Source organism: Hibiscus syriacus, unplaced genomic scaffold (assembly GCF_006381635.1).
Source record: "Hibiscus syriacus cultivar Baekdansim isolate YM2019G1 unplaced genomic scaffold, ASM638163v2 tig00015132_pilon, whole genome shotgun sequence".
NCBI classification, from domain to species: domain Eukaryota; kingdom Viridiplantae; phylum Streptophyta; class Magnoliopsida; order Malvales; family Malvaceae; genus Hibiscus; species Hibiscus syriacus.
The window spans coordinates 26,827-50,331 of record NW_024062350.1 but is presented as its reverse complement, the minus strand read 5'-3'; the positions used below and the strand labels follow the sequence as shown (position 1 = coordinate 50,331).

The 23,505-nt window shown below is 38.9% G+C and overlaps 1 protein-coding gene across 1 annotated transcript; it reads left to right on the top strand.

Moving 5' to 3' along the window:
• Window positions 1-6,557: 6,557 nt before the first annotated feature.
• LOC120207694 lies at window positions 6,558-16,062 on the top strand. Its single transcript, XM_039207119.1, has 4 exons — window positions 6,558-6,880; window positions 14,534-14,643; window positions 14,728-15,096; window positions 15,343-16,062. Exons 1-4 carry the CDS (start codon window positions 6,625-6,627, stop codon window positions 16,060-16,062), a joined length of 1,455 nt encoding a protein of 484 aa, XP_039063050.1. The 5' UTR covers window positions 6,558-6,624.
• The last annotated feature ends 7,443 nt before the right edge of the window (window positions 16,063-23,505 follow it).

Here is a 23,505-nt window from a genome sequence, read left to right as displayed (position 1 = left end):
TCCAGAAATATCCTCGAACTCAGCAAATTCCTTTGTTTCAGCTTCGGTATTACTTGATTCTGCGGTTGACCTATCTTTGTACATCACATTTTCATTGAAAATGACGTCTCTGCTTCTGATGATCTTTCGATTTTCGTAGTCCCAAAATCGGTAACCGAACTCATCACCACCGTAACCAACAAAGACGCATTTGTTGGACTTGGCATCAAGTTTACTTCTTTCAGCAGAGTTTATGTGTACATAAGAAATACAACCAAACACTCTTAAGTGTGAAAAGTTTATTTCTTTCTTGCTCCAAGTTTCCTCTGGTATTCCGCCATCCAAAGGAACTGAGGGCCCACGGTTGATCAGGTAAGTTGCAGTGTTGATAGCTTCAGCCCATAGAAATTTGGGCAATCCGGCATGTATCCTCATGCTTCTGGCACGTTCATTCAGAGTTCTGTTCATGCGCTCTGCTACGCCATTCTGCTGCGGTGTTATGGGAACTGTTGTCTCCATCTTGATCCCATTGTTTGCGCAGAAATCTCTGAAACTACTGTCTCTGTACTCTCCTCCATTGTCAGACCTCAACCGCTTGACTTTCAAACCAGTCTCATTTTCCACCATGGCCTTCCATTTTCTGAAGGTATCAAAGACTTCTGATTTCTTCTTCAGAAAATAAACCCACACCTTCCTTGTTGAATCATCGATGAAGGTGACATAATATAGTGAGCCTGCAAGAGATGGAATAGGGGATGGTCCCCATACATCAGTATGAACCAATTCTAACCTTTCTGCCTTGGAAGTCTTGCCAATCTTTGTAAAACTGACTTTCTTTTGTTTTCCAAAGATGCAATCCTCGCATAGTCCGACATCTACATTCTTTAGATCCGGCAGCTTCCCTTTTGACAGAAGTATCTTCATTCCTTTCTCGCTCATATGGCCGAGCCTTTGGTGCCATAGGTTTGATTTTCCATCAGCATCTGCTACTGCAATGATATTCTCTAAATTTGAGGTTACATAGAGAGTACCAGTCTTCTTACCACGAGCAATGATGAGTGCTCCTTTGGTAATCTTCCATTCACAACCTGAAAAGGTTGTGCTATATCCTTCTCCATCAAGCTGTCCAATAGAAATCAGATTTCTTTTGAGGCCAGGAATATGTCTCACTCCTGTCAGCTTCCAGGTGGTCTGGTTTGGCAACTTTAGTCGGATGTCTCCTTTTCCGACGATCTTTAAGGTTTCATCATCAGCAAGATGAACCTTCCCAAAATCACCACTGACATAGTTCTCCATGATTTCTTGGTATGGGGTGGAGTGGAAAGATGCCCCTGAATCCAAGATCCATGATTCAATCGGAATGTTGACGCTTAGAATCATGGCATCACCTGTCTCCTCTGTCACGTTGGCAAATTCCTGTGCACCAGTATCTTTCTTCAGTGCTCGGCAATCTCTTTTGAAGTGACCCTTCTTGCCGCAATTATAACAGGTAAAATCTTTATTTCCTGTTCTTGATTTGCCCCTTCTGGATTTTGATCTGCCACGATTTGAATTTCTTTCTGAAGTTCTCCCTCTAGACTCGGTGGGCAAGGCTGAGGAGGTTGATGCTTCACCCGATTCTCTTCGTCGAATTTCTTCACTCAATACCAGATCCCGAACATCGTCGAATTTTAATTTGCTATTTCCCGACGAACTGCTGACTGCTGTAACAATAGCATTCCAACTGTCTAGTAGAGATGATAAGAGAATTAAAGCTCGAACTTCATCATCGAACTCAATTTCCACTGAACTCAACTGGGTTGTGATTATGTTGAGTTCATTTAGGTGTTGTACCATCGATGCCCCTTCCGCCATCCGCAAATTGAATAATCGCCTCATCAAATGAACTTTGTTTGAGGCCGATGGCTTCTCATACATACTGGAGAGAGCCACCATAAGACCCGCCGTGGTCTTTTCCTTTGCTATGTTGAAAGCAACATTGCAGGATAACGTCAGTCGGATAACTCCGAGGGCTTGTCGGTCGAGAAGAGCCCAGTCTTCATTCTTCATGCCCTCTGGTTGCTTTCCTGAGAGAGGTTGATAAAGATTTTTCTGGTACAGAAAATCTTCAATCTGCATCTTCCAAAAGCCAAAGTCCACACCATCGAACTTTTCAATTTTCACATTCCCTTCGTCTGCAGCCATCGCTTCCACTCGAATCTGGCTTCTTTTGGATCGTTTCTGACAATTCTTTCGAACCACCGTGTATTAGAACACCACTGTCGACAAACTCGTATCGCCGACCGAAATTTCACTATTCACGAAATTTACTATTCACGTGAATAGTAATGAATAGTAACATCGCAGAAAAATTGACAAAATTCACAACCAAAAGCTCTGATTACCAGTTGTTAGGAAAATAAACCGAGTACAAGTAATTTCCCTATAATCAGATTAGTGAGAATGCGAAATAAAAGCGGAAAAATAATACCCGAAAATTGATAACGGAGTTCAGCCAATTGTGCTTACGTCTCCGGGCTGCTGCAGATCTTTTACTAAGAGAGAAAATTTACAGGTGTTTACAAAACACTCACTACTCACAAGAAAGCTCTCTAGTATAGGAATAAAGAAATGTTTTGGGATGATATTGAAGCTAAATGGGTAAGGGTATTTATAGTAGAAACTTAGGGACTAATCTTTGAAAATACCCTAAAGTGCAATGACTAAAGTGAATTTACCCATTCCTATTTTCAACAAACATCTACCAAAATTTTACCAAACTTTAAAAAATATTTTTCAAAGAAACATTTACCAAACTTTGAAAAAAACATTTTTCAAAGTTGATTGCCAACCTTTTAAACTTTTAACAGGGGAAGAGACAAGGTTCACACAAAAAGAGAGGAGGCAAAATAAAAACCAAGTCAATGGCATCTTTTGATCTTTGTCTGTTAGCATTTTGACAAGTGGGTCAAACGGATTCCATGCAACAACAGCATCTCCTGTTTGGGACAGAAACAGGTCGGAGGAAGTGTTTGGTTGACGGGAATGAAGCCTGGTCCGAGATCATATAGGGGCTCCAGAAAATTTCCCGGAAAATAAAAATAAAAAGTAAATCCCAGAAAACCTCATGGAAATATAAAGATCAACCTAGATGACCTCGAGCCAAACAACATTCCCATCAACCGTTTCTCCTTAATTTTCTTCTTCGAAATATCCGGACCGGAGCGGTGAAATATGAGAATGTTTGAGGGGAATGAAGCCTGGTCCGATACCTTCACTTTGATCGCTTCAAAGTTCAAAGCACAGAGCCGTAGCATTGAGCCGGCCAACATTCCTCTCAAAGACAACCCATTCCCATCAACTTTCTTGCTTGATCAACAACTGAAAAGAAAACCCTAAAAGGCTTCTTCCATAATCAACAACCCCAGAGATAAATTCTGGGAAAAGAATAAAACAAAACACAGACTTCTTATTTAGCTTATATTCAAAGTTGTTTGCATACGATCATTGTTGTTTCTATTTTTAAGGAAATTTCCTTTTTATCTGAGTGTGGGCCACCACATAGGAGATAAGACCACGTTGGAAGCTGTTAAGGTAACACGTGGCATCATATGTTATATAAATTCATATAAAGTTACCTCATACATTGTTAAGATAAGCATTGAGCTCAATCTTTTATGACATGATGAAGATAATGCCACAATCGAGAAATGAACGGAACCGACAGGCACCCATCACCTATTTCAATTTTTCCAGAGTATAAGGAAAGTTCTTCACATGTCAGGTGCAGATTGAGATGTTGATAGTTTCATAGAAGAAGTCGAGCAATACACCATCCAACGTTATCGGAATAATTCAGCAGCACTTAGTAATCGGAACGGTGGCAGTTAAATAAATCTATACTCGCAGTAGTCGAGGCAATGTTGCCATCCTGAAAAGAAAAATATCAGAAGCATACCAAATTGTAGGCAACCATGAGATTCAACTGTAATGTAAATGTGAAACTGAAATAATTGGTTTACAAAAATACCAATGCCACGTTCAACTGCAGCAGCATCTTCACTTTGGCACATCCAACTAATTTAACTGCCACTTCTTAAAAGATTCTTGTTTAGAACTCTGAATCTACAAAGGTATAGTTGAAAAACAAAGCAAACAACGTAGCTTTTCTTGTTAAGTCGAAGGAGCACCAAAAGATATACAAATAAGCTTAGGCTGCGTACAGATAAACTTGAAAATTTCGTATTCCCAATCAGCCAACCGCAAGACAAATTCCAGAGTTCCCAATTTTCTTTACAGTATACCTCGCATTTTCATAGTAGCCTCAACATACAATTTAGAGGCAATAGTTGCTCCTTTCTCCATCAAATTCCCCATTTTCCAAGCCTTCTCCGCTGCATCTTCTAGACTATCGGCTTCGTCCTTGGAATCACGCTCCATTTCCTCCTCGAACCGCCTGAACTCGTCCATCGCCGTCTCCATGACCGAGTCGAGGTAGTCCTCGGCTTCCTGCATGGTTATCTCGGCTTGTTTCACTTGCTCCTCGTGTTCCAGATCCATGGCTGTCCATGCCTTGTAAGACTCGATCTCGAAGAGCTTCATTAGGTCTTCAATGGCCGATGGATCGAAGTTCTTGTCATGTAAAGCTTGATCTGAAAGGAAGGTGAATTGGGAAAGGAGAGCTTCCATTTTCTTTGATGTAAAAAGAAAGCTTTGAGTTCAAGCGCACATCTACCTAATCAACAATAATCTGCTTCAGTGAAGAAAAAGCAAGTTAGTGGCCTAGTAGGTGTATAATGGATGCCTACTGTAGTCCTTGTGTGTCAAACTAAATACTACCATTGGTTTAATTTAACGAGACGTTCAATCTTTTAAATAATTTTAAATATTTATTTTTTGTGAACAAATAAAATAAAATTAATAGAATCACTTCATAATATATAATATCTGATACAATTAATGAAATAATATATTGTATATTAGTGATTATACTTAAAAATATATCAACTAAATACCAATGACCATACAAGCCAAGAAATATCACATTGAAGAAGGAGATGGGCGATTGTTTCTTCCTCCTACAAAATACACATTTAGTATTTTCCCCAGAGCAGGCACCACGTTTAGAGAGTTCAACCAACATTGGGATTCTGCCATGCATTACTTTCCACATGAATGCCTCTACTTTTGGTGGAGCGATGTTGTCCCATACTAGCCTCCAACAAAGGTCCTCGGTAGAGCCATTCGACGAAACCAGCTCACAAAAATGCTTAGGAAGATGCTGTCCATCCGGGGACCCCAACCAAACAGCAGTGTCCGAGGAGCTAGAGGAAGCAGCAGCTCTGTTGAGCACTGATAAGAAACTGTCCCAAACATCCGATTCCCATACGAACATTGCCCTTCCAATCTCAATGTTCCAATGCCATTCACCATTGGATTCAGAACCAAACTCATTCACACAACCAGATTTTTTAATGGCCAAGCCGTAAATCCTAGGGAACGATTCTTTAAGAGAGGCAACTTCTGTCCAATAGTCGTTCCAGAAGTCTATGGACTTACCATAGTTTAAGATGAGAGGAAGGAAAAGTTTGTCCAATAACATAACACAACTCCTACTGTGGGTAATTATTATTATTATTATTATCCAAATCAAAGTATACATATGCACAATAAATAATGTATCCATTTAATTTATAATTTTAATTGATTGCAGAGTACACCCTTGGCTTATCATTGGTTCACGTGCGTTGCTCATATTGATCAACTTCTTCTCTCCCTACTAAATTGAACCAAAAAGAAAATTAAATTAAAACTGAATATTTAGAAAAATAAAATAAAAAGAAGTTGAAAGATGTGTACTCTCTACCAAGCAAGTGAGGTGACCCTTTTCTATATTTTTCTAATGTCAATTGCCACGTTGCACACCATTTTAATATAATAAATTAAAATTAATTCAATAAAATGTATAAGTTTTAAATATTAAAATTATTATTATATAGTGTCATTTCATCATTTTTGTTAAATCAATATTCAAATTTAACAATAAAATAAAAAATAATATAATATTATATATTTTTTGTAAAAAATAATACTTATATGATTAGAATAAAAATATATTATTTATTATTTAAAGATAGAGTAATTAAAATAAAAATAATTAAAAATTGGAAAAAAATTTAAAATTAAAGATTAATATGAATAAAAATAAATTTTAGAATCTTGAAATAACTACATAGTTTGAGATTTAAATGATATTTTCTCTCAAATAATTTAAAATTGACTTCAAACTTAGAGTCCAAACTCTATAAGGTCAGTGTGTCAATTTTAATAGTTACTTCAAAATGCAAAAATTCATACCTTTTTAAAAAAAAATAATTACAAGTAGGAAAAAATACAGCAAGGTGAGTGTTAGAGAGAGAAAGTAAAAGGGTGTTATAAAAATTGAAGATTTAGTAGTTAATACTCAAAGAGAGAAAGAGAAGGGCATATGCATTGCCCACCATTAACGCTCGTCTCGCAATCCACACCATTTGGGTTTTGTAGGTGAGTGGAGATTTACAGAGAGAGAGAAAGTGAAAAAAATAGTTAAGAACCCAAGGTAATAAGAGAGATAGAGAGAGAAATATTGTTGGGTATTCTTCCTTTTTTTCCCCAGATGCACTTTCAATGGGGAAAAATGAGGACCAAAATCTGCAGCAACAAAGAGAGCAAGGTCTTGAATCAGGGAACAATGAAGGGCATTCGGGATTCTTGTGTGGGATATGTTGGTTGGTCTTGTCGAGGCTTTCTAATGAGTTTAGTTTCAGATGTGTTATTGTCTTGTTCCTCAGCTTGTCGGTTTTATTGCTTGGGATCTTCTGGATCCTTCCTATACGATCAGTGAAATCTGGGTTTGATGCTAAGCAAACTATTAAGCTCAGTGGTAAGACTTATTTTCAAACTTAGTTTTTCATATTCTTTGTGTGATTAGGGCTTAAATCTGGGTTTGTCTGATGTTTTTGGCAAATGGGTTTTTTGATTTTTCATTGCATTTTTTTCTGTTTTTTAGATCCTCAAGTGTTTAGAGCTATTTGGGTATTTCCCTGATTGATCTCTCATTCACCTTGTAATTGATACCTGATACTTTATTTACCCTTTAGTGCTTGTGAATTCATAGATTCAAAATTTAATATAAATATGGAATTTTAGTGTTTTAGAATATGACTTTCAGTTGGGAAAATTGTTGTATTTATGATAAAATGTGGTTCCAATTAAAATTGTATCATAGGAAGTGATTGTTTTGCTATATTTAGAGTATTTCTCTTTTTATCAAAAGAAGCAAACACTTAATGGTTTGTTTCAATGCTTTCCTCCAAGGTTTTTTTTCTTGTAAATAAAGATGTCAAATTTGTGAGATAAGGGATATGTTTAATTGTTCTTCATACTTTAAATTGATAACCTGTTGATCGGCTTAGAAACTGGTCATTTTTTTATAGAAATTACAGGCCTCATTAAAAACCCTCTTCTTGATTAAAGGAATTCTTGGGAAAGTTCCTTAATCATAGGAAGGAGGAAAAGAGTGCCTTAGGATTTTATTGATCAGGGACTCATTACATAAAATACAACCAAAACACACTAACAAAGCCATAAAAATTACATAATATTTAAACAAAACTCCATAACCGACCAAACCTTTCTTAAACAATATCAAAACTTTCCCAGCCCCTTCAGCCTTAATAGACCAAGAACCTGCTTGAAAACCTCTATGACCCTTAATAATATTCATCCAATCCCCTGTTTAGCTAGAGAATCAGCCTCACAATTGCAACTCCTCGGGATATGTCTAATAATGATTTCCCTCTCCAAGATTATGGAATCAATTTTTTGAACCAACGAACTAAGAAAACGAGGAGATGAAGTCGGAAACAAAATCCAATCCACCACTGATTTACAATCACTTTCTATAATTAACCTTCCTTCCAAAGCCCAATCCGTCGAAAGAAAGAAATCAATGCCTTTCTCAATGGCTTTCAGCTCAGCGAGTGGGGGGGGGACCTGGACCAACAGCGTGCGAGAAAGACCCTAGAATTTTACTATCCGAGTCTCTTAAAATGCCCCCAATACCCCCCAGCAGCCCATCCCCACTAACTGCCCCATCAACATTAACTTTAAAAAAATGAAGTGGAGGAGGACTCCATCCCTGCACCTTGATCCTTTTATGGTCACTACTCTGATGCTTATCTGCAAGTGTAGGATCCCCTATAAGAGAGTCAACCTGAATGGAAACATTCGGGTACTTGGCTAGGAACCATTTAACCAATCTGAATCTGCATATGAAGAAAAGAGTATATCTGTCCAGTTTCCAATCTTCAAAAACCACTGAGTTTCTTGCCTTCCATAATGACCATAGAACTACCCCCGGAATAAGGCTCCATATAATTGACTTAGGCCTTAAGTCCGACCAAGAACACAGCAAAGAGACTGGATCTTTAGGCAATACAGACGAGACTCCCCATAACCTCCAGAACTTACTCCATACGTCCCATGCAACCAAACACGATATGAACAAATGTTGAACTGTTTCCTCCTGTTTAGCACAAAAAGGACAAAAGACCTCCTCCAAAAGAACTCCTCTTCTAATCAACTCCGTTCTAACTGCCAATCTTTGATGAGCAACCTGCCAAAGAAAGGTTTCGACCCTAGGAGGAGCCAAACCTGACCAAACAAACCTTTTCCACATGAAATTACCCCCTGAGTTGGAAGAAAGGGTCAACCTGCAAGCTTTTGCAGTGAACAATCCATCTCCCTTCCCCGACCATGCCAGAAAATCTTCCACCGAATCCGAGAGACCTACATTCTCCAATAATGACATCAAGAGAATCCAGTGATCCAACTCCCAATCGCAGAGATTCCTCCTCGTCTGAATATTCGAAATCCATTTGTTCCTCATTATACTGCCAAACTCTGAAACTTTACCCCACTTATTATTAGAAAGAGCGTAAATCCTTGGAAATTGATTCTTTAAGGAATCCTCGTTTAGCCACACATCATGCCAGAAATCAACCGACTTTCCATTGCCAATTTGAATCTTCGAGTGAGATCTCAAACCATATCCAATTTCGTCCTCTGCCAAAAAATTCTTTGTAATACCCTTCCATATCCAAGAATCCGACGGAGAGACTGCCCTGCTGAGGTCTAAGGACTGGATGCTCACATTATGTCTGCTGCAAATCATGTTCTTCCAAAGTGAGTCTTTTTCGTTAGCGAACTTCCACACCCATTTACCTAGCAGCACTCTATTGGCGAAATTCAAATCCAAGATTCCCAAACCACCTTCCTCTAAAGGTTGACAGGCCCTTTTCCAATTCACCCAGTGAATTCGACCCTTTGAAGGACCCTCACCCCACAAGAAGTTTGCCATAATAGAGTTAAGCTTCCTATAAACCTTACTCGGCATCCTGAAAATAGAGAGGAAAAAAATTGGTAGAGATGATAAAACAGATTTAATCAGCACTAATCTGCCTTCCATAGATAATGTAGAAACTTTCCATCCGGATAACTTCTTTCTAAAACTTTGCATAACTGGCTCCCACAAAGCCTCGGAGTTTCTTTTTGCTCCTAATGGTAGACCTAAATATACTGTAGGCAGTACTCCAACGGCACAACCAGTCTCTTTCGCCCATTCATTTAATGTCTCAACCTCCACATTAATCCCATACAAATTACTCTTCGACAAATTCAGATGAAGTCCAGTCATTATGCTGAAAATCCTCAGGACTCTCTTAATATTCTGAATGTAAGTAGATGATTCTCGGCAAAACAGAATCAGGTCATCAGTAAACTGTAGGTGAGTTAAACTAAGGGCATCCGAACTTCCAAAAGCAAAACCCTGAAAAAGTCCCACATCCGCCGCTTTTAATAACATGCGATTTAACAGTTCCCCCACTATATTGAACAATAAAGGAGACAAACTACATCCTTGTCTCAGCCCTTTTCCCATCGAGAACTCCTTTGTAGGAGATCCATTCATTAGTACCGATATTGTCGCTGTTGAGAGGCAACATTTTGTCCATGAAACCCATCTGTCCCCAAAGCCCATGACTCTCAATAATCTAAAAATAATTGGCCATTCAACCGAGTCATACGCCCTCTGAAAATCAGCTTTGAAAACCACCCCTTTCAGCCCTTTCTTCCTCCAGCAGTCTATACCTTCGTTTGCAATAAAAGCACAATCAAGAAGTTGTCTCCCCGGAATAAATGCGAACTGTGAAGGGCTTACAATATCTTGAATCACTGAAACTAGTCTTCTAGCTAAGACTTTGGAGATGATTTTGTAGAGACTGCCAACTAGACTTATAGGTCTATAGTCCTCAATGCATTCCGGATTGTTTCTCTTTGGAATCAGAGAAATGAACGCGTGATTGACACCATGGTCCCATTTTCTCCCATAATAGAAATCCTCCACAAACTTCATAAGTTGTCCCTTCAAAGTTGGCCAGAACTTCTTGTAAAAACCCATTGTAAAGCCGTCCGGACCTGGGGCTTTCGAACTGTCCGAAGAGAAAATAGCCTCCCTTACTTCCTCCTCTGAAAACATAGTCTCCAAACTAATCCTCTGATCTCCTCTCAATTTATCAAAATCTAGATTTAAGTTCTCCACCTCTAAAAAATCTTTGGAATTAAAAGCTTTCTTAAAGAACTGAGAAACATGGACTTTAATCAACTCTGGATCTGTTATCACCTCACCATCCACTTTCAATGCCGAAATAGTGTTCAATCTGTTTCTGTTTACAGCACATATTTGAAAGAACCTAGTGTTTCTGTCACCATCTTTGATCCATTTCTGCCTCGACAGTTGACACCATATCCTTTCCTCAATTCTGTGCATTTTCCAAAGCTCTTTCCTGGATGAAAGAAGCTGTTCCCAGTCCAAACTGGATAGCCCACCACTTTGCGCCTTAATTTCCAAGTCATTTATTTTGCGCTCCAACCTCGTAATATCTTCAGATATTCCCTGTGTATTTCTGGTTGGCCAATCCTTAATACGCTTTTTAGTACTTTGTAATAACCCGAACAATTTTCTTCCCCCTCTATCATCGTTTCGATCTTACATTGCATTTTGAACCATATCTACGAAGCCTTCATCCTCCAACATATAATTAAAAAAACGAAAGGGTTTAGGTCCCCAGTTCTTCCCATCTTCAACCAATAAAATCGGGTTATGATCAGACAGGGATCTAGGTAGCAACTTCTGAACCGACTTGGGGAAGCATCTTAAGAAGCTAGAACTTAATAAGAAACGATCAAGCCTTACCCAAGTGGCACTTTCTCTATTACTACCCCAAGTGAACGAGCCACCTACCATTGGTAAGTCAAGTAGGTTTGACTGTTGGAGGAAATTCCTTAGCAGACCCATTGAATGCCAATTTTGTGATGCACCTATCTTCTCATCTTGTTCGAGATATGCATTAAAATCTCCACCAATGCAGAGTGGCAGATCAACCTTGAGAACATAACCCAACAATTGCGTGAAAAACTCCTCCTTATCTTCTTCAACAGAAGGACCGTACACATTGATAAAAACACACTCCACCTTAGACACCTTGAACTTCCCTATTAAGACCTGAAATCTACTGTGATTAAACATCTCATTTACCTCATAAGCATCTTCATTCCACAGACACATCAGTCCACCCGCAGACCCCTCCGCTGGTTGAAAACTTAATCCCTTCAACAGCTTACCTCCTAATCTTCGATTAAGTCCCTTCTGCCTTTTACTCAGTTTTGTCTCCTGTAAAAACATAACAATCGGTTTGACCTTATTAACAAGTCTCGACACCCCTCTAATCTTTTCCTTTCTTCCTAAGCCCCTAACATTCCACGAAATAATATTACACTCCATCATAAACACTTCAATCCCAAACCTTCAAGAAATTAAAACTGGCTTACAGACCAGCTTCATCCATCCCCCCTACACCTTCCTCCATCTTTCTAATTTTATCCAAAAAAGCCTCCCTCCCTTTCTTGAAAGAAATGCCTAATCTCTGACAAACTTCCCAAGTACTCAATGCTTCCTCAAGAACATTAGAGAAAGAACTAGAGTAGACTGTAGAAACTTCTGCATTGGCTAGAGCTTCTGATATTAGTCCTCTTCTCTTCTTTCTGTATAATCTCCTATTCCTTGAAATAATAGACGGATCTACCACCCCCCTAATTAGAGGCAGACTGCTATTAATGTGGCCCGGGGAAGTATTCTGATCTAGGGCAGAGCCGATTGAATCCTTATCCTGACCCCTATCCCCTAAAGCTGAAGAACATTGTTTAAAATTATGAAGAACTATCCTGTTCTGAATGTGTCTGTGACTCACCTCTGAACAAAGCCAAACTCTTCTTGTTTTCGACCTTTTGTACACCCTATCAAAACGTCCACAACCCCTCAAACTTGTAGAGGTCTTACTAGTTGACAGGCCTTTCGACACCTGATATCCCAATCTCCATCTCTTGCAACTCTTCACCATCGGATTACTAATATCCTTTTTAGATTTGCTACCTCTTTTACCCCTATCCAAAACCTCACTTTCCTTACTATTATCCAACACAACCTCCACCCTGATACTACTGTTTTCCTCATAAGAATCAGATAGTATTTGGTCCTGAAAATTATTTTCATTATCCACAGGACAGCACTGGGCTGAAGGAACAAACCCATACTGCTCAGGCCCAACCTCTTCAGATCTACCCATTATAGAAGTAGTCCCATAATCTTTGACTCATTTATCTTGTCCCGAGGTACCATCTTCCACGCTGAACACCCTTTTTCTCTCAGCATCAGGAAACTCTGACACAATCTGCTTGCTTTTCGTCTCACCTAGTACTGTCCCCTCAACACAGTGGTCAGCTCCTATAATATTATTGACTTCCATGTTAAAATTCAAATTGTCATCAATCCTCGTGCCAGCCCCATGAGCTGCACCTGACACCGACTGGAAATTCAACTGTCCTTGCAGATCTTCTCCATCTGCCCCATTGATCCCTTCCGATCGAGTTTCTGCCCCCGGGACTACTCGACCTCCCACAGAACCACCATCTTCTACCCCACCATCAACAACCCCTTCATCTAGCTCAGGAAAGAACTCATCACAACCTTCCACTTTAATCTTAATAATAAAGGATCTACCATAAGTATTAATGATTTCCTGGGATGGTATATCAAACGGGCTTTCCACTCTTAACAACATACGCGCTACCCTACAGTCGACTCTTTGAGCTGTTTGATCCTGGATTTTTACTAGCTTGCCCCATCTTGCAGCCAAACTAGAAAAAAATGGCACTGACCAGCAATTTAGAGGGACACCCATCAAGGACACAGCACAGTAAGATAAAGGAACACCCTTTGACTCCAAGACAGGCTCCAGCCTTTCAAACCAGAAGGACAAAGCCTCCCATTTGTCTTCCACCGCTGCGATTTTCTCTTCCTCCGACTGAAAGACGATCAGACATGCATTTTTCGCATATCCCCATCTTACCACCTTGACATTAAAACCCTCAGTCCTTAAACCTCTCTGCACAAGCTCCACTTCAAACATCTCTTTGCATATGCCAGTTAAAGAAGATCTTAACCAAGTTCTTTCTTCCGATGGGATATGCACTTCCAACGACTTCTTAACCTCCATCGAACCTCCCCCTCTATTCCTCTTTTGACCCTCCGAAACAACCCTTCCCACTACCGAATCCTTATAAGATCTTCCATCATGAAATTTGCTAAGCAACTCCCTCCTTCTCGCCTCAACTTGGCCTATTGATCTCTTTCCGCGCGACTCCACTTCTCTGACCTCTGCAGACCCCACACCGGTATCTCGCTCTCGACTCGTCGGATATCTTCTCTTCTGGTATTTTGCAATCGACACCGATATTTTCCGACCATCTACCACAACGTTATTCATCCTATCCTTTGCATTGAACAGATCCTCCTTACTAGCAAAATGCACAAAAGCGAATGTATAGTCCTTATACTTTGGCCTCCTATTAACGTACGGAATGAACACTTTGGTCACCTTGCCAAAGTAACTAAAACGCTCCCATAAAACACTTCTATGAACTCTCCTACTAAGATAGTCTATGAAAGCTACCCATGCTCCATCTCCGGACAGTGCTCCATCTCTGCCTGAAGGGTCAGAACCAAGTGCCACGTTCACTCTCTCACTAACTTTCTCACTCATAATTTTTTCCAATTCTTATAAAAAAATAGTTAAATATATACTGATAGAAATGCATTACTATTTCCTTGTCTGTGGTTGGGCTATATTGGAGATATGACTGTTTGCATCTTTGTGGAGGGAGTAGGTTCTAGTGTGCAAATGCTAAAAAGGCTAGAAATGGTCCTTCAATAGAAACTGGTCATTTGATTTGTTTCTTTATTGATTCCAACTGTCTTCTTTGACTTGCGATATTTTTCCTCAAGTAGAATGCAGTATGCATGCGCCTTGTTGCTTCAGTTGTATTTCCATCATAATGGATGGACCTTTTCATTCAAGTGATAGGCTTCCATAAGTAATTTTCCTTGTTTCTTGCTTATATATTCATTTACTCTTTGCAGCTCCGATTCATGCATGTTTTACACTTCAGAAACCAGTTTCGGAGCTTGTTCAGCATATTGAAAAGTTAGAGTTTGATATCTATGAAGAAATTGCTGTTCCATATACCAAGGTTCTACTCTCAACTTCTATCACATTACATATATTTACCTCTATATCATGTGAAAATTTATCTAAAAGCTACTCCATTTGACAGGTGGCTATCCTATCCATGCATCAGTCGGGTGTTAACTCTACTAATGTGGTATTTGGTGTTTTATCCGATCCTATAAAGAGTCCAATGAATCCAGTAGCCCTTAGTGTGCTGAGATCGTCTTTGATTGAGCTGTTCCTTCGGCAATCCAATCTGACTTTGACGACTTCAATTTTTGGGCATCCTTCTGATTTTGAGATTTTGAAGTTTCATGGGGGCATCACTGTAATCCCTGTACAATCTGCTTCCATCTTTCAGATAACCCAGTTTCTGTTTAATTTTACTTTGTATAACTATATATCTGAAATAGAGGACAAATGCGTTGAGTTGAAGGATCAGCTTAAGTATGGGCTACGCCTGAGGTCTTATGAGGTATGACATCGGTTGTATAACAATTTCACCAATGCTTTTGTTTTTGGGTGAATCTATGGTAACCTCTTAACCCTAGTTTAGGAAATTAGGACCTTGAAGTTTCATCATCGCATTGGAACAGAAATTCTGGGTTATGGGTTGAGCGAAAGTAGGTTATTTGCCGTATGGATTTGTATCCTTTGACGCCTTAACGTTTGGGTCCTATTTGTTGGTGTGTTAATAATTATTTTGATGTGTTCGTTGCAGAACTTGTTTGTGCAATTAACAAACCAAAATGGCTCCACTATGTCGTCACCAGTCATAGTGCAGGCTTCAGTGATGTCTGATAATTATGGTAACCTTCTGCCTCAGAGATTAAAGCAGTTGGCTCAAATCATCACGCACTCTCCTGCAAAGAATCTTGGTCTCAATAACTCGGTCTTTGGTAAAGTTAAAAGCATTAGCTTATCATCTTGTTTGAAGGGTACACTTCATGCTACCCCTCCCACTCCTTCACCGGCTTTGGCTCCTGGGCCATCGGTTTCATCGCATCCCAAGTCTGTACCAACACATGCGCCAGCATTGTCACCCAAGATTCATCATTTTGCACCCTGTCCTAATTGCAATGCTGTTTCTCCATCTGCTAGTAGTCCCCTGCATTCCCCGGGTCCTAGAACCGTCCCATCTCTTCCACCTTCAATTTCTCCTGCATCTTCTAGTGTAACAACTCCCGCCCCTCCCCCTTGTCCATATTCTCGTCCTGTAGTTCCATCAAGCCCTCCATTAAGATCTCATTCCAACCTAATTCCTAAGCACCCATCAGTAGTTAGTCCCCGGTCACAGTTGCCCCCAAGTCTACCACCATTAGCTTCAGTGTCTTGTGGATCCCGTCCCAGCCAAAGTCTGGAGCGTACAAAAGGCCCAGTTTCTGCACCTCTTGCTAAGTCTCCATCTGCACAATCTCTGTCATGTAAGCATCTATGCTAAGTAAACTATGTGATGCTGCTTTTGTTCTGTTTTCCATTTTATAAAGAATTATATTACTTCATACATATTTTTTCAAGCTTGAAGGTAGTATTGCCTCATCAAAGTTTTCAGCCTTCATTCAACATTCTTCCAGCTGGCATCTATATATAGCTTGTTAATGGTGGTTTCAACCATGGAAATGCCAGTTGGAGTGTTGGACATGCATATAATTATCAGTCTTGTTTCAATTATAACTCATTGTAATGATTGTTTTTGTGATCGTTGTCCTGCAGCCATAGCAGTTCGTGTTTTCCCCGAGGGATTCTGTTTACTAGGTGTTTCGGGAGTCTTAATCTTTCATCTCCTTTTATGATTGAATAGATCCATCACGCCATACCACCCTAAGTTCCAAAAAATCTGAAAGACTGACAGGTGATTTTCATTTCCCAATTTTGATATGGCAAGAACAGTAGAACCACCTGTGAATAACACACCCACAAGCGTCCAAGTTTTTCATTTTCCTTCAGTCTATGCAATCGATATATATATATTCGAACAAGATGGAAAGATGAACTGCTGGTCAAAGCCGGAAAGTTGGCATGCCACTCATCTTACTTCAGATACAATGTCATCACACAAGAGAAACATGAGATGTTTTTCCCCAAGGGAATAACTCCTATAGATGGTTTGACTACTTAAGAAGCTAGCATACCGTCTCCGATATTGATTCAAGTGTAAAGAATTATGATGTTGCTTTTTTAGCAAGTATAATGTAGGGTAAAGGCGAAATGTAAAAACCAGTGTTTTATAATAATGAAGGATAGATAAAAGAGAGAGTATATACTATTGAATTTAGCATGTTGATTAGATTCTTGTAATGAATGGAATTCTTAAATGGCAGGATCAAATTACAAGTTAATGAGCCTAGTATGGTTTAGTTCATTGCTGGCCTTAGTTTAATATTTCCAGGCAGGTCCATGCAGCCAGGTCATTGCTGCTCCCCCATGCGAGCAAAACACAACACAGCTTCCCTTGTGTTATCAGCTGTACATCAAAAAGTTCTGCAGATCTGCTTAAGTTGGTCTTTGAAGCTTGACACTTCACACAGATAACTGAGGGTACCTTGTGGGAGGAGCGGAGGAGGAACCCTATGGCTTAACCGGCGACGGAGAGAAGCTGCCGGGGACTTGAAAGAATATTTACATGAAAATAACAATTGTGTGTATATGTATGTATATATATATATACATCCATTTCTATGAAACTATGACTAATCACTAAACTCTGAATATTTACATGAACATAACACCCATTTTGTTTTCACGTGTTCAGAAACTGTAGATACTTAAGAACCCAAGTAAGAAAATTTGCTAGCAACAATAAGAACGATGAAATCATGAAATAACTTAATCGCCATAAACAAGATTTCATGTACGTTTAATTAAATGAACGAACACGAACAAAAAGTTCGTATGTTCATTTATGTTCGTGAACGTTTGATAATATGTTCATTCATTTATGGTCGGTAGTTTATATTCAGTCCAATCTTCAAATTTGTTTAAAATATTTAAACCTAATAAATTTTAATCTTAAACACATCAATATTTTAAAACTCAAATAATTTTAAACCCTAATAAAAAATACCCAAATTAATTAAAGATAATATAAATCCTAAAATTATTTAGAAATAAATTTTTCCCAAATACAAACTCAATTAATTTTATATCCGTTCGTTTATATTTGTTTGTGTTTATTTATGCTCGTTTGTTTGTGTCTGTTTATCATTTTGACGAACGAACATGAACGAATAAAAACAAGCTACATTCCTTAACGAACACGAACAAAAAATTTCATTCATTTAATTGTTCGTATTCATCTGTTTGTTCGATTAAAGTTAAACGAACGAACATGAACATGTTGAAAATTCAATATTAGCCTATATGTTCACACCTAAATTAATTTGATGTCATTGCTTACATCAATTTAGTTTTGATGTCATTGCTTACATCAATTTAGTTAGGTGAAAATTAAGTATTTTTCTCATGTTTTAATTTCAATGGTTTAGATTATTTAGTGTTTATTTTAATGAGTGGTTTAGATTGTTTCTTGTAACCTATAAATACCTTACTTGTATTTGAGTTTTATCATCCAACAATCAAAGCTTAATTATAAGCATTTGAAAGCTTTCTTAAGAGTTCTTCCCTTTTGCAATTTTGTGAGATTATTCTAAAGAGAGTTTTTTTTTTCGATCAATTAGAGTTTTTACTCTATTTTGATTCAACAATTGGTATCCGAGCCACGTTTTTTAAGATCTCTTGAAATTCTGAGTATGCTCTGTGGCTGCAGTTTTTAACTGATCTTCCACATCAGAAAATATTTCTTGAGTTATTGTCGAGGTTATTACAAACCTTGTGGAACTTCTTTGTGTTTAGAGTAATTTAGTACTCTGCACGTTTGTTACTCAAGCTTGTTCGGTGTAGTCAAAGCCTTGCCGTTAAGATGGGTGATCTTCAAGTAGTTGGAGGAATCAAGAAGCTCAACAACAAAAACTACAACACGTGGGCAACATGTATGGAGTCATACTTACAAGGTCAAGACCTTTGGGAGGTTGTCGGTGGTGGTGAAGTTACACAACCGGCGACAGAAGATGCCAATGGAATCTTGCGAAAGTGGAAAATTAAAGCAGGCAAAGCAATGTTTGCTTTAAAGACCACAATTGAAGAAGAAATGTTGGAGCACATCCGGGATGCTAAACACCAAAGGAAGCATGGGACTTTTGTTACACTCTTTTCGAAGAGGAACGATACAAAATTGCAACTTCTCGAGAATGAACTTCTATCAATGGCACAACGCGACATGGCGGTTGCCCAATACTTTCACAAGGTGAAGTCGATATGCTGTGAAATTTCAGAATTAGATCCGACAGTTGCTATTAGAGAAGCCAGGATAAAAAGAATAATTGTCCATGGTTTGAGACCCGAATATCGAGGGTTTGTTGCCGCTGTACAGGGATGGCCGACACAACCATCGCTTGTTGAGTTCGAAAATTTGCTTGCAGGTCAAGAAGCCATGGCCAAGCAAATGGGAGGAGTCTCGCTGAAGGGTGAAGAGGAAGCGCTCTACACCAGCAAAAGCAGAGGCACTTTTCAGCGGTATACTGGCAATGGATCTAAAAAGGATGGTGACAAGGTGAAAAATTACCAAGGAAAGGGAGGCCCTCATTCAGGGGGAGCTTCCAAGAATCGCGATAATAGTAGAAAGTTCGATGGCAAGTGTTACAATTGTGGGAAGATGGGACACATGGCAAAAGACTGTTGGACCAAGAAAAAGCCTGTTGAAAGTAATACTGCTACTTCTTGTTCGAAGGAGAATAGTGAAGATGGTTGGGATGCTGAAGCGTTATTTGCTACGGAGGAAGAAGAATTAGCTCTCACGGTAACAACACCAGAACGGATTGACTACAAGAATGATTGGATCGTAGATTCTGGCTGCTCAAATCATATGACGGGTGACAAACAGAAGTTGCAAAACCTGTCTGAGTATAATGGAGGTCGTGTGGTGGTGACATCTGACAACTCAAGGTTACCGATAACTCACATCGGTAAGATAATAGTTACTCCTCGATATAATACTAACCAGGTGCAACTCCAAGATGTTTACCATGTCCCAGGAATGAAGAAAAATTTGCTATCTGTGGCTCAACTAACATCATCAGGCCATTATGTCTTATTTGGTCCCCAAGACGTGAAGGTTTATCGTGACGTAAAAATCACAGAAACACCAACAATGGAGGGACGACGTTTGGAATCAATTTACGTGATGTCAGCAGAGTCTGCATATGTAGACAGGACAAGGAAAAATGAGACATCAGATCTATGGCACATACGGTTAGGTCACGTTAGCTATTCCAAGCTAAGTGTGATGATGAAAAAGTCGATGCTTAAGGGGCTTCCTCAACTAGACGTGAGAACAGACACTGTCTGTGCGGGATGCCAGTATGGTAAAGCACACCAATTACCATATGACGAGTCGAAGTTTAAAGCAAAAGAACCTTTGGAGTTGGTTCACTCTGATGTGTTCGGACCGATTAAGCAACAGTCAATTAGCGGTATGCGGTACATGGTAACATTCATTGATGACTTCTCCAGGTATGTGTGGGTTTTCTTTATGAAAGAAAAATCTGATACTTTCTCAAAGTTTAAAGAGTTCAGAGACTCAGCTGAAGGAGAAGTGGGAAAGAAGATATGCTGCTTGCGCACAGACAACGGAGGAAAATATAGATCAAACGAGTTCTCTCAATACCTAAGGGAATGCCGAATACGTCATCAGTACACTTGTGCCAACACGCCACAACAGAATGGTGTAGCGGAAAGAAAAAACCGGCATCTTGCAGAAATTTATCGAAGTATGCTACATGCAAAGAACGTATCTGGAAGGTTTTGGGCTGAAGCAATGAGGACTGCAGCCTTTGTGATCAACAGACTTCCTCAACCAAGGTTAGGATTTGTTTCACCCTTTGAGAAACTATGGAACATAAAACCTACAGTTAGCTACTTTCGAGTATTTGGCTGTGTATGTTATGTGTTTGTTCCTGATCATTTACGGAGCAAATTTGATAAGAAAGCTGTTAGATGTATCTTTGTGGGATATGACAGCTAGAGAAAGGGGTGGAAATGTTGTGATCCAATTAGTGGAAGATGCTACACGTCACGAAATGTGGTATTTGATGAAGCATCTTCTTGGTGGTCCTCAGAGAAGGAGGTGTTGCCAGATTCGAGAGAATTTGGAGACAAACTACAACAAAAGATGGGGGAGCATGATGTTCAACTTCAAACAAGTTCAGATGAATCAGAAGATCCAAATGGCGATGTCAACAACCAAACGAAGAAGGTGGGCCTAGTGAAACAGAAGAATCAATTCCACAATCTCAACTTCGAAGGTCAACAAGAATACGAAGGCCAAATCCCAAATATGCCAATGCAGCCATAATTGAAGAAGCAACGGAGCCTGAGACGTTCGAAGAAGCATCGAAGAGTTCTGAGTGGATGACAGCTATGAAAGAAGAGATCGATGCACTTCAGCAAAATCAAACTTGGGATATTGTACCAAAGATAAAAGATGTGAAACCCATATCTTGCAAATGGGTTTAAGATAAAGCGCCGTCCAGATGGGTCAATCGAGAGGTACAAAGCGCGATTGGTAGCTTGTGGTTTCTCTCAACAGTATGGATTAGACTATGATGAACATTTAGTCCAGTGGCGAAACTTACAACCGTACGAGTCTTACTTGCACTTGCAGCCAACAAAGACTGGAACTTGTGGCAGATGGATGTAAAGAATGCTTTTCTTCATGGAGAGCTAGATCGAGAGATCTACATGACCCAACCAATGGGTTTTCAGAGTCAAGATCATCCTGAACACCTCTTGCTAAGTCCATCTGCACAATCTCTGTCATGTAAGCCTATGCTAAGTAAACTATGTGATGCGCTTTGTTCTGTTTTCCATTTTATAAAGAATTATATTACTTCATACATATTTTTTCAAGCTTGAAGGTAGTATTGTCTCATCAAAGTTTTCAGCCTCATTCACATTCTTCCAGCTGGCATCTTATATAGCTTGTTAATGGTGGTTTCAACCATGGAAATGCCAGTTGGAGTGTTGGACATGCATATAATTATCAGTCTTGTTTCAATTATAACTCGTGTAATGATTGTTTTGTGATCGTTGTCCTGCAGCCATAGCAGTTCGTGTTTTCCCCGAGGGATTCTGTTTACTAGGTGTTTCGGGAGTCTTAATCTTTCATCTCCTTTTATGATTGAATAGATCCATCACGCCATACCACCCTAAGTTCCAAAAAATCTGAAAGACTGACAGGTGATTTTCATTTCCCAATTTTGATATGGCAAGAACAGTAGAACCACCTGTGAATAACACACCCACAAGCGTCCAAGTTTTCATTTTCCTTCAGTCTATGCAATCGATATATATTCGAACAAGATGGAAAGATGAACTGCTGGTCAAAGCCGGAAAGTTGGCATGCCACTCATCTTACTTCGGATACAATGTCATCACACGAGAAACATGAGATGTTTTTCCCCAAGGGAATAACTCCTATAGATGGTTTGACTACTTAAGAAGCTAGCATACCGTCTCCGATATTGATTCAGTGTAAAGAATTATGATGTGCTTTTTTAGCAAGTAAATGTAGGGTAAAGGCGAAATGTAAAAACCAGTGTTTTATAATAATGAAGGATAGATAAAAGAGAGAGTATATACTATTGAATTTAGCATGTTGATTAGATTCTTGTAATGAATGGAATTCTTAAATGGCAGGATCAAATTACAAGTTAATGAGCCTAGTATGGTTTAGTTCATTGCTGGCCTTAGTTTAATATTTCCAGGCAGGTCCATGCAGCCAGGTCATTGCTGCTCCCCCATGCGAGCAAAACACAACACAGCTTCCCTTGTGTTATCAGCTGTGCATCAAAAAGTTCTGCAGATCTGCTTAAGTTGGTCTTTGAAGCTTGACACTTCACACAGATAACTGAGGGTACCTTGTGGGAGGAGCGGAGGAGGAACCCTATGGCTTAACCGGCAACGGAGAGAAGCTGCCGTGGACTTGAAAGAATATTTACATGAAAATAACAATTGTGTGTATATGTGTGTGTATATATATATATATATATACATCCATTTTTATGAAACTATGACTAAACACTAAACTCTGAATATTTACATGAACATAACACCCATTTTGTCTTCACGTGTTCAGAAACTGTAGATACATACGAACCCAAGTAAGAAAATTTGCTAGCAACAATAAGAACGATGAAATCATGAAATAACTTAATCGCCATAAACAAGGTTTCATATACGTTTAATTAAATGAACGAACACGAACAAAAAGTTCGTTTGTTCATTTATGTTCGTGAATGTTTGATAATATGTTCATTCATTTATGGTCGGTAGTTTATATTCAGTTCAATCTTCAAATTTGTTTAAAATATTAAAACCTAATAAATTTTAATCTTAAACACATCAATATTTTAAAACCCAAATAATTTTAAACCCTAATAAAAAATACCCAAATTAATTAAAGATAATATAAATCCTAAAATTATTTAGAAAGAAATTTTTTCCCAAATACAAACTCAATTAATTTTATATCCGTTTGTTTATATTTGTTTTTGTTTATTTATGCTCGTTTGTTTGTGTATGTTTATCATTTTGACGAACGAACATGAACGAATAAAAACAAGCTACATTCCTTAACGAACACGAACAAAAAATTTCATTCATTTAATTGTTCGTATTCATCTGTTTGTTCGATTAAAGTTAAACGAACGAACATGAACATACTCTCATTCGTGTCCGTTAGATTGACATGGTTGTTAATCTCCGATGATAATTTATGTTTTTCTCTGCCGAAGGTGAATTGGGACATGTTGCAGAACAGACAAAAATA

Excerpts from the sequence above, each read along its gene's own strand:
- LOC120207694 (XM_039207119.1), top strand. The coding sequence starts at position 6,625 with ATGGGGAAAAATGAGGACCAAAATCTGCAGCAACAAAGAGAGCAAGGT. Across the intron at positions 6,881-14,533 it reads GCAAACTATTAAGCTCAGTG|CTCCGATTCATGCATGTTTT; the intron begins GTAAGACTTATT and ends TACTCTTTGCAG. Across the intron at positions 14,644-14,727 it reads TTGCTGTTCCATATACCAAG|GTGGCTATCCTATCCATGCA; the intron begins GTTCTACTCTCA and ends TCCATTTGACAG.